The sequence below is a fragment of the Anomaloglossus baeobatrachus genome, chromosome 4, assembly GCF_048569485.1.
Source record: "Anomaloglossus baeobatrachus isolate aAnoBae1 chromosome 4, aAnoBae1.hap1, whole genome shotgun sequence".
Classification (NCBI taxonomy): domain Eukaryota; kingdom Metazoa; phylum Chordata; class Amphibia; order Anura; family Aromobatidae; genus Anomaloglossus; species Anomaloglossus baeobatrachus.
Genome location: NC_134356.1, coordinates 454,570,534 through 454,587,762, shown reverse-complemented (window position 1 = coordinate 454,587,762; position 17,229 = coordinate 454,570,534). Strand labels below are relative to the sequence as shown.

At 47.3% G+C, this 17,229-nt stretch overlaps 1 protein-coding gene across 1 annotated transcript in view; it reads left to right on the top strand.

Moving 5' to 3' along the window:
• LOC142303848 (sorting nexin-1-like) overlaps positions 1-16,374 on the top strand; it is a 101,418-nt gene extending 85,044 nt beyond the window's left edge. The window contains exons 13-15 of the mRNA XM_075345643.1: positions 5,084-5,164; positions 7,664-7,735; positions 15,677-16,374. Coding sequence (XP_075201758.1) covers positions 5,084-5,164; positions 7,664-7,735; positions 15,677-15,727 — 204 coding nt within the window. The 3' untranslated portion in view covers positions 15,728-16,374. The remainder of the gene's footprint in view (positions 1-5,083; positions 5,165-7,663; positions 7,736-15,676) is intronic.
• Positions 16,375-17,229: the final 855 nt, after the last annotated feature.

The following is a 17,229-nucleotide window of genomic DNA, read 5'->3' as shown; positions in this document are numbered from 1 at the left end:
CACCAAGGCGGACTACGCAGTCGACAAGCCTCCCAAGAGGTCCGGCGGATTCTGCTATGGGTAGAAGACAGAGCATACACCATATCAGCTGTTCATATCCCGGGCGTACAACACTAGGAAGCAGACTTCCTCAGTCGCCAGGGCGTGGACGCAGGGGAATGGGCTCTGCACCCGTTTGTTTTCAAGAAATCTGTAGCCGCAGGATGAAGACGGACGTCGACGTCATGGCTTCTCGGCAACAACAAGGTCCCGATTTTCATGACGCGGTCTTACGATCAAAGAGCTCTGGCGACAGGCGCCTTGGCTCAGGATTGGTCACAGTTCCAGCTACCGATTGCTGCCACACCATCCTCGTCGCCCCAAACTGGCCGGGGAGGTCGTGGTACCGAGATCTGTGGCACCTCACCGTCGGTCGACCGTGAGCACGACGTCATTGCCACCATGAGACGGGCTAGCCAGCCGCGGTCTGCCAAGATCTACCACAACTCGTGGAAGATATTCTTATCTTAGTGTTCTGCTCAGGGAGTGTCTCCCTGGCCATCGGCATTGCCTACTTTGCCTTCCCTCCTGCAATCTGGTTGGGAAAGAGGTTGGTCGCTCGGCTCTCTTTAAGGGCAAGTCTCGGCACTATCCGTGTTCTTTTCAGAAGCGTCTAGCACGTCTTCCTAAGGTGCGCACGTTACTACAGGGGGTTTGTCATATTGTGCCCCCGTACAAGCGGCCGTTAGATCCATGGGATCTGAACAGGGTACTAGTTGCTCTCCAGAAGCCGCCTTTCGAGCCTCTGAGGGAAGTTTCCCTTTCGCGCCTGTCACAGAAAGTGGCCTTTCTGGTTGCGATCACGTCGCTTCGGCGAGTGTCTGAGCTGGCGGCTCTGTCATTCAAGGCTCCCTTCCTAGTATTCCACCAGGACAAGGTGGTGCTGCGCCCTATTCAGGAGTTTCTCCCTAAGGTTGTATCCGCGTTTCTTCTTAATCAGGATATATCCTTACCTTCCTTTTGTTCTCATCCGGTTCTCCGGTATGAAAAGGATTTACAGTTGTTAGTTCTGGGGAGAGCACTCAGAATCTACATTTCCCGCACGGCGCCCATGCGCCGCTCTGATGCATTTTTTGTCCTTGTCGCTGGTACGCGCAAGGGGTTGCAGGTTTCTAAAGCCACCATGGCTCGATGGATCAAAGAACCAATTCTTGAAGACTACCGTTCTGCGGGGCTTCCGGTTCCTTCAGGGCTGAAGGCCCATTCTACCAGAGCCGTAGGTGCGTCCTGGGCATTACGACACCAGGCTACGGCTCAACAGGTGTGCCAGGCAGCTACCTGGTCGAGCCTGCACATTTTTTCACCAAACATTATCAGGTGCATACCTATGCTTCGGCGGACGCCAGCCTAGGTAGAAGAGCCCTGCAGGCGGCAGTGGCTTCCCCATAGGGGAGGGCTGTCTTGCAGCTCTAACATGAGGTATTTCTTTACCCACCCAGGGACAGCTTTTGGACGTCCCAATCGTCTGGGTCTCCCAATAGAGCGCTGAAGAAGAAGGGAATTTTGTTACTTACCGTAAATTCCTTTTCTTCTAGCTCTTATTGGGAGACCCAGCACCCGCCCTGTTGTCCTTCGGGATTTTTTTGTTGTTTGCGGGTACACATGTTGTTCATGTTGAACGGTTTTTCAGTTCTCCGATGTTACTCGGAGTTAATTTGTTTAAACCAGTTATTGGCTTTCCCCCTTCTTGCTTTGGCACTAAAACTGGAGAACCCGTGATGTCACGGGGGGGTATAGCCAGAAGGGGAGGGGCCTTGCACTTTTTAGTGTAGTGCTTTGTGTGGCCTCCGGAGGGCAGTAGCTATACCCCAATCGTCTGGGTCTCCCAATAAGAGCTAGAAGAAAAGGAATTTACGGTAAGTAACAAAATTCCCTTCTCTCATCTTAGACTTGTTAGCCTGTGCGCACTGAGCGTTTTTGCGTGTTTTTCGGGTGCGTTTTTGGGCTCAAAATTGCATGACTTTGCTTCCCCAGCAAAGTCTATGACTTTTCATTTTTGCTGTCCGCACACAACTTTTTTTTTTTTTTTTCTAGCTGCGTTTCTTAGCTTAAAAAAAATGGACATGTCAATTCTTTCCTGCGTTTTTCACCCATGCAATGCATTGGAAAAACACAGCAAAACACAGTGATCAAAAACGCACCAAAACGTGGTAAAAATGCATGCGTGTTTTTACCGGTGCATTTTTCCCACGGGTGCGTTTTTTTGCGACCAAAAATGCAGCATCAAAAAAACGCTGTGTGCGCACATAGCCTAATGTATCCATAAAAATCGGATACCGTGCTGCTAATCTGTTGGGCATCCACATTTTTTATTTTTTCTCGTGCTGTACTGATTTTGGAGTCAAATTATGATGCTGCAATTTTTTTTCTCATGCCGAATACAACTGAGAAAAAAAACCTATCTGTACTGCCTCATTGAATAACACGGGTCCGAGTGCAATCACTATTACGATCAGATTGCACCTGTCCGATTTATACGCTTGTGTGAGCGAGCCCTTAGATGTAATATACAACAGATACCTGCTACCGATAGAGCAGGCTCAGCTACGGATTTAGTCTGCACATCTCAATTGCATATTTTAAAGACTATTGGGTAAAACATCTACATGTATGGTTTAGTTTATTTCCTTTACTTTAAGTGTAAATGTATCATTAAATATACACATTAGACCCAATTTATTACAACATTTGACAGAATTCTGGCATGTAAAGCTTTGAAAAGTTGCAGAGTTTTGGCACAACTGAGTAAGCTGCGCTAAATTGTTGCGACATTTTTCGTTTTCACACCAATTTGCCTAGCTCTGTGAAAGTGGGTCAAATACATGACAAGTGGCAGCGGCGTTCACTATGCTACAAATCGTACGCCAATCTTTGCCACTTCTTCGACTGTCCGGATTCATGAAGAGGTATCTCACTGCAGCATGCCTCCTCATCAAGACCGGAGTGAACAATGCGGGACTTGGTGAATCAAGGCCATTGTGCGGATGTGAAGGCCCAGGATAGTAGTAATATAATATTTATTCACTTATATTCCGCCATGAACCCTATAACACGCAACCATAGAAATCTACAATAGAAAACATGTAACCTAGCAGGCCTGCGAAGCCCCAGGTATGCGTTGTAGGGTTAATTCCACAGCGCTTTACATACATCAGTAACACTATCCCCATTGGGGCTCACAATCTAACTTCCCGATCAGTATGCCTTTGGAGTGTGGGAGGAAACTGGAGAACCTGGAGGAAACCCACTGAAACACGGGGAGAACATACAACTCCTTGCAGATAATGTCCTTGGTGGGATTTGAACCCAGGACCTCGGGGCTGCAAGACTGCAGTGCTAACCAATGAGCCACCTGTTCACATCACGTTTTATCCACTCATCAGTGGCTCTGTTGGAGCTTCTGTCTGAAGTTCTAGGATTTGGATGTTTAGGTTGTTGGGGCTACTGATAAACGGAGTGACTATGTGCTGCCAGACATAATTATCAGCATAATCTGCCTTATTTGAGGCAGGCACCAAAACACACACCCTCTAAAGGTCATATAGTATCTTGAATAGGATTGATCGAATCCTCCAATATCCCGGATCGGCGGATCCCTGCCAAATTGAAAATAAAATCCGGATCTGCTCCGGATTCCGGTGCCCATATAAGTCTATGGGAACCAGAATCCGGAGATTAAAAACGTTTATGGAGGGGATATGGGGGGGAAGGGGCGCACGCGGTATACTCACCCGAGGCTGTGTCATGGCGGCACACTCCTTCTGGGTCACGCTTTTCCCTTCTGAAGCCGACAATTCAATATTCATTGTTTTGCCCGCCCACCGGCGCGTGTAATTGGTTGCAGCTAGACGCGCTCCCAACCTGAGTGTCAGCGTGTCAGCTGACTGCAATCAATCACACGCGGCAGGACGGCCGGTGGGCAGGGAAAGCAGTGTAAGTGTCTGCGGGTCAGTATGGTGAACGTGCATGTCTGACATGACATCAGTTTGCACAGCCAGTGCTCTCTGAACATGAGCGTGCATGTACCTAGAAACACATGCACACTCCTGTCAGAAGTGTGCGGCTGTGCTGATGATGCAGCATTTTTTTTAATTTATTATTATTATTATAAATAAATATTTAAAAAGACTTGCGGTCCCCCCTAATTTTTTACCCCCAGTCATGATAAAGCCGTCCGGGGGCTGGTATTCCAGCCCGCAGCTGCCCGGTATTGCCGCATCTATTAGATGTGACAATCCTGGGACTTTACCGGCTCTTCTTGATTGCCCAGGAGCGGTGGCAATTGGGGTAATAAGGTGTTAATAGGAGCGCACAGCTGCTACTAAACCCTAGGTTATTGATAGCATAGGCGTCTGAGGTACCTGCATCACACTAACCTGTAAGTGAATGTAAATAAACACAGACACAGAGCAAAATCCTTTATTTGGAATAAAGTATAAAACACACACTCTCCTTCACCTCTTTATTAACCCCCAACACCCTGCAGCACCGGCGTAAACCACACAAGGTCCCACGTCGCTTCAGCTGGCTGTGCAGACAATGACAGCCGCGATGACTGCACAGCAGGCAGATACTGTCACAGGCTGGGGGCGAGTGTGCCTGCAACCAATCACAGACGAGAGGACGGTCTGTGGGCGGGGGAAACACGGAAAGCTGTGTGTATAGTTGCATAGTACAGGAAGTGAATGCCCGACCCGGAAGCAGTGTGCCGCCATGACACACAGTCTCTGAAAAATAAAGATAAAACTGAAATAAAATACCGTTTCATACTTACAATTATTTTCCCCAGGGCCGGATCCGGATTGTGGACCTGGAATTCTGGATCCGGCACCCGGAAATCTTTAAAACCGCTCGGATCCGGACTTTTAGAGTTCGGATCTGCTCAGCCCTAATCTTGAACCATCTAATGTCCATACACAAGTGCTTTACATTCAGACTTTTTAGGTCAATCTGAGCCACACAAGAAAAATGTTTTGTTTTGCATGAGAAGTTTGATAGAGCTTTTGTAAATTTGTTTATGCATAATCTTTGTGATCTATTCTAGTGGGAATCCAGGGTCACACAGTATGAGAGGGACTTTGAAAGGATTTCTGTGACTGTTCGAAAGGAGGTCACAAGATTTGAGGTACATAGAGATGAAATGCTTCATGCCTGTATATCATATGACTGTTATTTTAGTCCATAATAAGCTGTACAAAATGGTTTCATTTAAGGGAGTTTTCAAAGACAAGATATTGATCTTGGTTTAGTGAATGGCAGCTGAACGACCAGTACACCTGGTTTAGAGCCTCCTGCTCTCCGTACACTTTCTAATTCTGACAACCTTAGGACCTGGTAACAATGTTGATCGTTGAGGACATCGGTTTCCACCCCCCAACATTTGATATTTATGACTATTCCTAATAATTGGTCATCAATATCTGTCCCAGAAAATGCCTTTAAGGGTTCTTTAACAAGCAAATTTGTCCTCTAGATTTCATTTTTTTATATGGATTGAAATACTGTGCTGATGTAAACTAGTAGGGCTTTTCACATAGATGTTTGTCAAAAACACAGTATATGCCATGTTGAGCCGTTTAATAGATAAGACACTCATTAAGGTCTAGGGAAAGAGCTTAAAGAGGACCAACCACCAGGATTTTCATATATAAACTAAAGCCAGTGCTATATTGGTGCTATCATGCTGATTCTATGCATACCTCTAGTCTAGTTGTGATATCGGATCTATACTTTCTGAAATACAGGAGAGTAAAGTTTGTGAAATGCACTGTTATTTAATGATAGGTGCAACGGAATATCTAATAGGTGGGTCGGGTTTTGCTAGTTATTCCTACCCCAGTCTGCTGCTTGTCCTTCCTCCCTCCTTCATCCCCCAGTCATAACAGAGACAGGGGAGGAAGGACATCGCTAAATTTAAAATGACTAGTTTCCGGAATAGAAAGTTTTCTTAGTTAGGCTGCCATTAACCCCTTCACGACCAGCCGATTTTGTGTTTTCCATTTTTTTTTTTTTTTCACCATTCTTCCGAGAGACATTACTTTTTTATTTTTCAGTGAATATGGTCATGTGAAGGCTCATTGTTTTGCGGAAGAAACTGTACTTTTAAATAAAACAAAAAAATTCCAAATGCGGAAAAATTGCAAAAAAAAAGTGTGATTGTGCCATTGTTTTTGAGATTTTACTCATTGTGTTTGCTATATGGTAAAACTGATGTCAGTGTGATGGCTCAGGTCGGTGCGAGTTCGTAGACACCAAACATGAATAAGTTTACTTTTATCTAGGGGGTAAAAAAAAATCAGATGTTTGTCTGAAAAAAGTGGCATGCGTTTTGCGCCATTTTCTATGACCCGTAGCGGTTTCATTTTCAGGATATATAGCTCAGTGATGGCTTAATTTTTGCATATCAAGCTGATGTTTTTAACCGAACCATTTTTGTGCAGATGCTACATTTTAATCGCCTGTTATTGCATTTTGCGCAAAATTAGTGATGACCAAAAACATAATTTTGGGGTTTGAAATTTTTTTTTGCCGTTTACCGATCAGATGAATTGATTTTATATTTTGTTAGATTGGGCGTTTCTGAATGCGACAATGCCAAATGTGTGTAATTTTAATTTTTTTTTAACCCTTTAATATTCATAGGGACGAAAGGGGGTGATTTGAACTTAGGTTTTTTATTTTGTTTTAATTTTTTTTAAACTTTTTTTTTTTTTAATTTTACTAGGTTCCCTAGGGGACTATAACAATCATCTGTCTGATCACTCATTCATTTCTCCCGATCAGAGCAGCATCGTTCCAAGCGGGAGAAATGATTTATATCCTGTAACAGCCAGTACTCTGCTGTTTGTTTTACAGAACCTTAGTCATGTGAGCACAGGAGTCATCATATGACCCTGTGCTACCATGACAACCACCGGAAGTCACATGATCACGTCACGTGACTTCCGGTATCTGACTGTAAGAAAAGTTTGAGCGCGATCGCGGTTATAATGGCACTGTCACTTATTGACAGCACCATTTAATGGGTTAAAAGGGACGGGCGGATAGCGATTCCGCATGTGTCTAGCAGGCACACATATAAGCTGAGATGTGCGCTGATCTCCTACGCCTGCCGGCAGCAGCCAGGGGACATTGACGCTGACTGCTAGGACGTAATTTTACCCCCCGCGGTCGTTGAGGGGTGAGAATTTTTTACTTTGAAATTCTAGACAACTGAAGGGCTTGTATTTGCTGGAAATATTTCAATCTGCAATAGTCAGTATTACAGTTGGCCTAGAGATTGTTTTACCCAAATATAAGCAATAAGTAGAGTTTTTAGCAGTGAGCGAGCACTACCACGCTCGGGTGCACAGTACTCATCATGAGCAGTTTGGACGCTTGTATGAGCGTGAATCAAGTACCCGAGTATAATAGAAGTCAATGGGGGAACTTGTGCATTTTTCTGGAAGCTCTTTGGGGAAAAATGCTTGAGTTCCCCATTGACTTGCATTATACTCTGTACACCAGTTGAGCCCGTCTGAGCATCAAGCTAACTGCTCAATACAAGTACCAGGCACCTGAGCATGGCAATGCTCGCTCATCACTAGAAGAGTTCATACCTTTATACTTTCTGTTCATTTTCTAGAAAGAGAAATCTAAGGATTTTAAAAGTTACATAGTGAAATATTTGGAAACACTCTTGAATGGACAGCACAAAGTAAGTGACTGACCTTCTATTTTCTCATATAGTACTATTATTTCTCACTTAACCGGCTAAGTGATATCTTTATACTTAGATATAGGATTAGTCTAATTACCCAGAATGGAAGGTAATGTTGAGGTATATTATTCTTTAACATATGGCATTATCACACGAAAGCGTAGGTCACCACTCATATGGGGCATTTTTAATTCTTGCTTCTGTAAAGTGTTGTGTGTATTACTGATCTGTCTCAGAAGAGATCATGGGCAGCCTAGGAACTTACTGAAGAATGAAAAAAAAACCATCTATAACCACCTGAAATGGTGTAATATGAAATCGGCACGGAAATAGACAGATAAAAACTGTGCTGTGATCTAATTGTTGGTAGACGTGTTTCTAAACACTAGTGTAGTCTATACAATTACAAGTTATACGATGATGGAAAATCTCTATTCTATACACACATTGGTTTTCTGGCCCTTTAAAGAATGAAAGGTATTAGGCTGTGCACACAGTGCGGTTTTTGTTGCAGATTGTAGCACAAATCTACATCTGTCTTTATGGCAGCAGAATCAATGAGAATTCTGACGTATTGTGTACACGTTACTTTTTCTTGCAGATTTGGTGCAGAAAATAATCTGCAGCTCCTCAATTGTTGGTGCTTTTTTCCTGCGTTTTTAGGCCCCTCCACCCATTGACTACATTAAGAAAAACACATGGCACAAAAAAGGACCAAAAACACATTTTTATGCCAATAGGTGCAGATTTGATGCAGAAAATTTCTGCACCAAATCTGCAATGTGCGCACATGGCCTTACTCGCTTTAAAGCAAAAACTATCCACCTATATTGAAGGAGTATTCTCCCTTTTAGGCTCTGTACGCACGCTGCAGAAAAGTTAAGAAAACTGCCCCTATTAGCCACAAAATGCATGCCTTTTTGGTGCGTTTTGTGCCACGTTTAAGTGAAATCAATGGCTTGGAAGGGCTAAAAGGAACCAAACGGCAGAGAATTGTCATTCTGCAGGTTTTTTTGTCAGCCCAAAACTGCAGGCAAAAAGAAAAAAGCAACATACGCACGGCATTTCAGATTTCTCATAGACTTTGCTGGGGAAAGGAGAAACATGCAGTTTTTGGCAACAAACTACACTAAAAAAACGCAGTGTGCGCATGGAGCCTTAAGCTTATTTTCACAGGGTACAACATAAACGTCAGAAGGAAGCGGGTCCCAACTCTGGGTCCTTGCATCGATCTCTACAACGGGGGTTGGTTGCTTTCAGAGCTGCCATAGAAGTGAATGGTGATACTTCTCCATTCCACATCTGCCAGCAGCAGCCTCACTGGGCACAGGGGAGAGGGATGTCTTGTATAAGCCCGTGTCTGTATAGAGACAGAGTGTCAGCTCTTTAGAGGACAGCTGCGTAAGTTACTGTAACTTGTATGAAGTGCTGCAGAATACGTTGGCGCGGTAGATGCGACAGGATGGGAATATTGTAAGTATATGTGTCATATAGAAAGCACAGTGTGAAGCAGATTGATGCTGCTTTCTGTTCCACTATTGTTGTTGGAAGGTTGTGGTTATTGTATTCCACTGCACTACCAGACTCCTCTCGTGGGAACCACTGTTAATCACCATTCACCTATTTAGTATATCAATTATACTTTTCTTTTTCGCTCCTAATTGGGAGACCCAGACAGTGGGTGTATAGCTACTGCCCTCTGGAGGCCGCACAAAGAACTACACTTAAAAGTGTAAGGCCCCTCCCCTTCTGGCTATACACCCTCCCGTAGGAGTACAGATTCCTCAGTTTTAGCTTTGTGCGCAAGGAGGTCAGACACGCACGCATAGCTCCATTGTTTTTAGTCAGCAGCAGCTGCTGACTATGTCGGATGGAAGAAAAGAGGACACATATAGTGTCCCCAGCATGCTCCCTTCTCACCCCACTGTATGTCGGAGGTGTTTGTAAGGTTGAGGTACCCATTGCGGGTACGGCGGCAGGAGCCCACATGCTGATTCCTTCCCCATCCCTTTTTACAGGGCTCTGGGTGAAGTGGGATTTGCTGGTCTCCAGGCACTGAGACCGGGCTCCATCTACAGCCCCTGGACAAGATGCTGGATGGAGCGGAGTACATCAGGGACATGGCCCTGCATCCTCAAGGTACTCTGTGTCCCCGTGCAGGCGCTCACACCGCAGCATGCTGGGTGTTGTAGTGCGCCGGGGGACATCAGCGCTACGGCGCTTGTGCCATGGCCTCATTCAGCTTAGCTGAAGCAGGCACACTTCCAGGAATCGGTCGCGCCGGCCGCTGGGACTGCGGCGCGGCTGGCACTTGTGGTGCGCCGGGGACTTCAGCGCGGCCCGCGCTTTTACGGCGGCCGCGCTGATAACTCGAGTCCCCGGCTTTTGCGGCCTGCTTCCGTTCGTTCCCGCCCCCGGACCTGCCAGTCAGGAGAGGGGCGGGACGCTGGCCACATCTAGAGATCGGTCATGCCGGCCGCTGGGACTGCGGCGCGGCTGGCACTTGTGGTGCGCCGGGGACTTCAGCGCGGCCCGCGCTTTTACGGCGGCCGCGCTGATAACTCGAGTCCCCGGCTTTTGCGGCCTGCTCCCGTTCGTTCCCGCCCCCAGACCTGCCAGTCAGGAGAGGGGCGGGACGCTGGCCAGTGCATCAGCGCTGAGGGCTGGAGTCGTTTTTACATACTCCAGCCCTCACAATCGGCACAGAGGGGACACTGTTTCCCGCACTTTTGTTTGGGAACTCCCACGGACCGCCCCTCTCCACAGACGCCGGCAGCCATTCCTGCTGACACGCTGAGCTGCAGAGGGGAGCCGGGGAGACCCAGACAAGGATTTCTGCAGCCTCTTACCCGCTATTCAGCGGGCGGTAAGCAGCCCTCAGGGCTCACCCCTCTTGTGCCAGTAGTATCCTTAGTATTTTGTTGCTACAAATACTTGGTATTACATAGCGCTGGTCGCCCTTTGGCTATAGACTCTCTCACATTCAGAGAGCCAGCAGCATGTCGTCCGCAAAACGCAAGGGTGCCAAAGCACAGACATTATATGCTTCCTGCACCGCATGCGGGACTTTTCTACCGGCAGGCTCCACAGACCCCCATTGTGTGCAGTGCTCGGCCCCTGCGGCGCTTGCACAGCCGGGGCCTCTGCTGGACGTGACCCAGGGTGTACCACCTGTGAATGCTGTCCAGGTGACAGGCACTGAGTTTGCAGCTTTTGCTGACAGAATGTCTCTCACTATGTCACAAATTCTTGACACATTGCGAGCTAGGCCTGTACTTCAGGCCACGGACACTGTGCAATCATTGCCCCCTGGTCCCCCTCAGCTCCAAGCTTCGGGGCGGGCATATACACCTCAGGGTGAAGACTCTGACTCGGACGATGGCCCCGGGCAGCCTAAGCGGGCTCGCTATGACGGGCCTTCACATTCATCCCAATGGTCAGGATCCCAGCGAGATGAATCTATGGGTGATGAGGCGGACGTAACTGATCAGGATTCTGATCCTGGAACCGCTCTCAATCTAGATACACCAGATGGTGACGCCATAGTTAATGATCTTATATTTAACATCAATAAGATGTTAAATATTTCCCCACCAGCTCCTCTTGTGGAGGAGTCAGCTTCGCAGCACGAGAGAATCCATTTCAGATACCCTAAGCGTACTTTAAGCACTTTTCTGGACCACGCTGACTTTAGAGACGCAATCCAGAAACCCCACGCTTATCCTGAAAGGCGTTTTCCTAAACGGCTTAAAGATACACGCTATCCTTTTCCCCCTGAGGTGGTCAAAGGTTGGACCCAGTGTCCAAAAGTGGATCCTCCAATTTCCAGGCTTGCAGCTAGATCCTTGGTTGCAGTTGAAGATGGAGCGGCACTTAAAGATGCCACTGACAGGCAGATGGAGCTCTGGCTGAAATCCATCTATGAAGCGATTGGAGCGTCATTAGCGCCTTCTTTTGCAGCCGTATGGGCACTCCAGGCTATCTCAGCCGGGCTTGCGCGAGTTGACTCCGTCACACGTGCATTTGCCCCGCAGGTAGCACCATTGACCTCGCAAATGGCGGCATTCGCGTCGTACGCGATTAATGCTGTTCTTGACGCTACAAGCCGCACGGCAGTGGCGTCAGCCAACTCCGTTGTTTTGCGTAGGGCCCTGTGGTTGAGACATTGGAAAGCAGATTCTCATTCCAAGAAGTGCTTAACCAATTTGCCTTTTTCTCGTGACCGATTGTTTGGAGAGCGTTTGGATGAAATCATCAAACACTCCAAGGGTAAGGACTCATCCTTACCGCAACACAGACAAAACAGACCCCAACAGAGGAAGGGTCAGTCTGGTTATCGGTCCTTTCGAGGACCGGGCAGGTCCCAATTCGCATCGTCAAAAAAGACTCAAAAGGACCAGAGACGCTCAGATTCTTGGAGGTCTCAGTCACGCCCGAAAAGGGCAGCCGGAGGAACCGTTGCCAAAACGGCGTCCTCCTGACTTGAGGTCTCCGATTCCCACACCCGCGGTCGGTGGGAGGCTTTCCCACTTTGGCGACATCTGGCTGTCACACGTCAAAGACCGTTGGGTGAGGGATATTCTGTCTCACGGGTACAGGATAGAGTTCAGTTCTCGTCCGCCAACTCGTTTCTTCAGAACTTCTCCCCCACCAGACCGAGCCGATGCTCTGTTGCAGGCGGTGGCCGCTCTAAAAGCGGAAGGAGTGGTGACCTCTGTCCCTCTTCAGGAACAAGGTCACGGTTTTTACTCCAATCTGTTTGTGGTCCCAAAAAAGGACGGATCGTATCGGCCCGTCCTGGATCTAAAGTTGCTCAACAGACACGTAAAAGTCAGGAGGTTCTGGATGGAATCCCTACGCTCCGTCATAGCCTCAATGTCTCAAGGAGATTTTCTAGCATCAATAGATATCAAAGATGCGTATCTCCACGTGCCGATCGCACCAGAGCATCAGCGTTTCCTACGCTTCGTCATACACGACGAACACCTGCAGTTCGTAGCGTTACCTTTCGGTCTGGCAACAGCCCCCCGGGTCTTCACCAAGGTCATGGCAGCAGTAGTAGCTGTTCTGCACTCGCAGGGTCACTCGGTCATCCCGTATCTAGACGACCTGCTTATAAAGGCACCCTCTCAAGAGGCATGCCAACACAGTTTGAAAGTGGCACTAGACACTCTCCAGAGTTTCGGGTGGATTATCAACTTTCCAAAGTCTCATCTAACCCCGACCCAATCTCTGACTTATCTTGGCATGGAGTTTCATACTCTCTCAGCGATAGTGAAGCTTCCACTGGACAAGCAGTGCTCGCTGCGGACTGGAGTGCAATCTCTCCTTCAGAGCCAGTCGCACTCACTGAGGCGCCTCATGCATTTCCTAGGAAAGATGGTAGCAGCAATGGAGGCAGTCCCGTTCGCGCAGTTTCATCTGCGCCCTCTACAATGGGACATTCTACGCCAATGGGACGGGAAATCGACGTCCCTCGACAGGACTGTCTCCCTCTTTCAGACTGCCAAGGACTCTCTGCGTTGGTGGCTTCTCCCCGCCTCATTGTCACAGGGAAAGTCGTTCCTTCCCCCGTCCTGGGCAGTGGTCACGACGGATGCGAGCCTATCAGGGTGGGGAGCGGTGTATCTCCACCACAGGGCTCAGGGGATGTGGACTCTGGAAGAGTCCACCCTGCAGATCAATGTTCTGGAAATCAGAGCAATCTATCTTGCCCTGCGAGCCTTCCAACAATGGCTGGAAGGCAAACAGATTCGGATTCAGTCGGACAATTCCACGGCGGTGGCGTACATCAACCACCAAGGGGGAACACGCAGTCGCCAAGCCTTTCAAGAAGTCCAACGGATTTTGACGTGGGTGGAAAGCAGAGCGTCCACCATATCCGCAGTTCACATCCCAGGCGTGGAAAACTGGGAAGCAGACTTTCTCAGTCGCCAGGGCATGGACGCAGGAGAATGGTCTCTTCACCCGGACGTGTTTCAGCAGATCTGTTGCCGCTGGGGGACGCCGGACGTCGATCTGATGGCGTCACGACACAACAACAAGGTCCCAGTTTTCATGGCACGGTCTCACGATCACCGAGCACTGGCGGCAGACGCCTTGGTTCAGGATTGGTCGCAATTCCGACTCCCCTATGTGTTCCCACCTCTAGCATTGTTACCCAGAGTTCTCCGGAAAATCAGGTCCGACTGCCATCGAGCCATACTCGTCGCTCCAGATTGGCCAAGAAGGTCGTGGTACCCGGATCTGTGGCATCTCACGGTAGGCCAACCGTGGACACTACCAGACCGTCCAGATTTGCTGTCTCAAGGGCCGTTTTTCCATCTGAATTCTGCGGCCCTGAACCTGACTGTGTGGCCATTGAGTCCTGGATCCTAGCGGCCTCAGGTTTATCTCATGAAGTTGTTGCCACAATGAGACAGGCTAGAAAACCATCCTCAGCTAAGATCTATCACAGAACGTGGAAGATATTCTTAGCGTGGTGCGTGGCTCAAGGGTTTTCTCCCTGGCCATTTGCATTGCCAACTTTTCTTTCCTTCCTGCAGTCTGGGTTGGAAAAAGGCTTGTCGCTTAGCTCTCTTAAGGGTCAAGTCTCCGCGCTATCCGTATTCTTTCAGAAGCGCTTGGCACAGCTTTCTAAAGTACGCACTTTTCTCCAAGGAGTTTGTCATATCGTTCCTCCTTACAGACGGCCATTGGAACCCTGGGATCTGAACAAGGTTCTCATTGCTCTCCAGAAGCCGCCTTTCGAGCCTTTGAAAGAGGTTCCCCTTTCTCGGCTTTCACAAAAGGTAGTTTTTCTTGTGGCGGTCACGTCTCTTCGAAGAGTGTCCGAGCTAGCGGCGTTATCTTGCAAATCTCCCTTCCTGGTGTTTCACCAAGACAAGGTAGTACTGCGTCCAATTCCAGAGTTTTCTCCCAAGGTGGTTTCTTCCTTTCATCTCAATCAGGATATCACTTTACCATCTTTGTGTCCGCATCCAGTTCACCAATTTGAAAAGGGTTTACATCTGTTGGACCTGGTGAGAGCACTCAGGATTTACATTTCTCGCACGGCGGCTCTACGCCGTTCTGATGCGCTCTTTGTCCTAGTCGCTGGTCAGCATAAGGGATCGCAAGCTTCCAAATCCACCCTGGCGCGGTGGATCAAGGAACCAATTCTTCACACATACCGTTCTGCTGGGCTTCCGATTCCATCTGGACTGAAGGCCCATTCTACCAGAGCCGTGGGTGCGTCCTGGGCATTGCGGCATCAGGCTACGGCTCAGCAAGTGTGCCAGGCGGCTACCTGGTCGAGTCTGCACACGTTTACCAAACACTATCAAGTGCATACCTACGCTTCGGCAGATGCCAGCCTAGGTAGACAGGTCCTTCAGGCGGCGGTGGCCCACCTGTAGGAAGAGGCTGTCTGACAGCCCGTTCATGTGGTATCTTTTTACCCACCCAGGGACTGCTTTTGGACGTCCCACTGTCTGGGTCTCCCAATTAGGAGCGAAAAAGAAGAAGGGAATTTTGTTTACTTACCGTAAATTCCTTTTCTTCTAGCTCCAATTGGGAGACCCAGCACCCGCCCTATTTGTTCTTAGGGTTTCGTTTTTCGGGTGCACATGTTGTTCATGTTGTTTCTTAAGTTCTCCGATCATGTTATCGGATTGAATTTGTTTTTGAAACTGTTATTGGCTTTCCTCCTTCTTGCTTTGGTACTAAAACTGAGGAATCTGTACTCCTACGGGAGGGTGTATAGCCAGAAGGGGAGGGGCCTTACACTTTTAAGTGTAGTTCTTTGTGCGGCCTCCAGAGGGCAGTAGCTATACACCCACTGTCTGGGTCTCCCAATTGGAGCTAGAAGAAAAGGAATTTACGGTAAGTAAACAAAATTCCCTTCTTTGTTTTTCTATACCAAATCACGTAATCTTAAAATGTTCTTTCTTGTTGCAGCTCGCCAAGTACTGGGAAGCATTTCTACCAGAAGCAAAGGTTATATCCTAACTTCCATGGAACAGAATTACAGCCTAAACTATGCTACATCTCTTCTGCCATTTTTTTTATTATATATATATATAAATATTATACCTCCTGCCTTTTAGAGACCCTAGAATCACAATCTCGATTTGCTTCTACATCTACTTGATGCTCTGTCTCTAATTCCATCAGTGCTGAGTCAGGTCTGTTGCGCATTGCTGTGCAGAGCGTTGATTGATCTTTACTATTACAGCCAGTGCCTCATGTATGGACACACATTCAATTTTTTTTTTTCTTGTAGCCTGATCAGCCAGTAGACGTTCGCTATAATAACTGCGTACTGGTATGACGGGTGAGCGTAAACCTTGATAAGGACAGTTATGTCCCAGCACTTAAGGACACACCTGCATCTGTTAACATTTCTTGTGTATATTTTTCATTTAACTTCCATATATATTTTCTTATTAACTATACAAATTGATAATTTAGGGCTTTCTGTGAAAAAAGGAAAAAAAAATAAAAAAAAATGTTTAAACTATTGGGACTTTCTTGGGAGGGTTTATTAATATAAATATATAATGTATATTTTTTTGGCTGTGACACAGACACAAAGAATGGAGCGTTTCTATTCTACAAGAACCACACAGTTATTCAATAAAATGAGTTAAAACGTTCTTGTGTATTCCCATGTGTTTAGGATGTCTGTGGGTAGAAATAGAAGCATCGCATTACTCCTATAATGTGACAACTTTCTGTGGTTTGCATCTGGCCTGGTAGCATGGACATAGAGATTTGGTTATTAAACTTCCTCTTCTATATATTTTTTAAAGCATGTATTTGACTAAACTACTGTGCACGTGTCATTTTAGTCACCATATAGTTCATTCCAATGGTGTTTCCGAGGGTTTAGGTCAAGTTTTCTCAAATCCGACACATGCAGCTCTGTCATATGGTCCTTGCTAGGTTCATTGTTCCATAATCATGCTGTAACAGTAAAGGGCCTTCCTCAAACAGTTCCTACAAATTTGTGAAGCATTCAGTTGTCTAATACACCCTAGTATGTTGAAGTAATAAGATCTTCTTCAGTGGAGAAAAGAGGCTCAAACGAACCCCTGAAAGACAACCACATACCATTTATCTCTGCTCCATAAAACTTTACAGCTGGCACAATGCAGTCAGATGTAATGCAGGTAATGTTCTTCTTGCTATTTTCCAGACCCAGACTTGTTTATCAGACTGAACAGAGTTGATTCACCACTCTGATGCTCCAGAGTCGAGCGGTGGTGTGTTTTAAGGGTGCTTTACATGCTATGACATCGCTAGCGATGTCGTGCGCGATAGCACCTGCCCCCGTCCTACGTGCGATATGTGGTGATCGCTGCTGTAGCGAACATTATCGCTACGGCAGCGTCACACGCGCATACCTTGTCAGCGACGTCGCTGTGACCGCCGAACAATCCATCCTTCAAGGGGGAGGTGCGTTCGGCGTCACTAAGCAGCCGGCCAATAGAAGCGGAGGGGCGGAGATG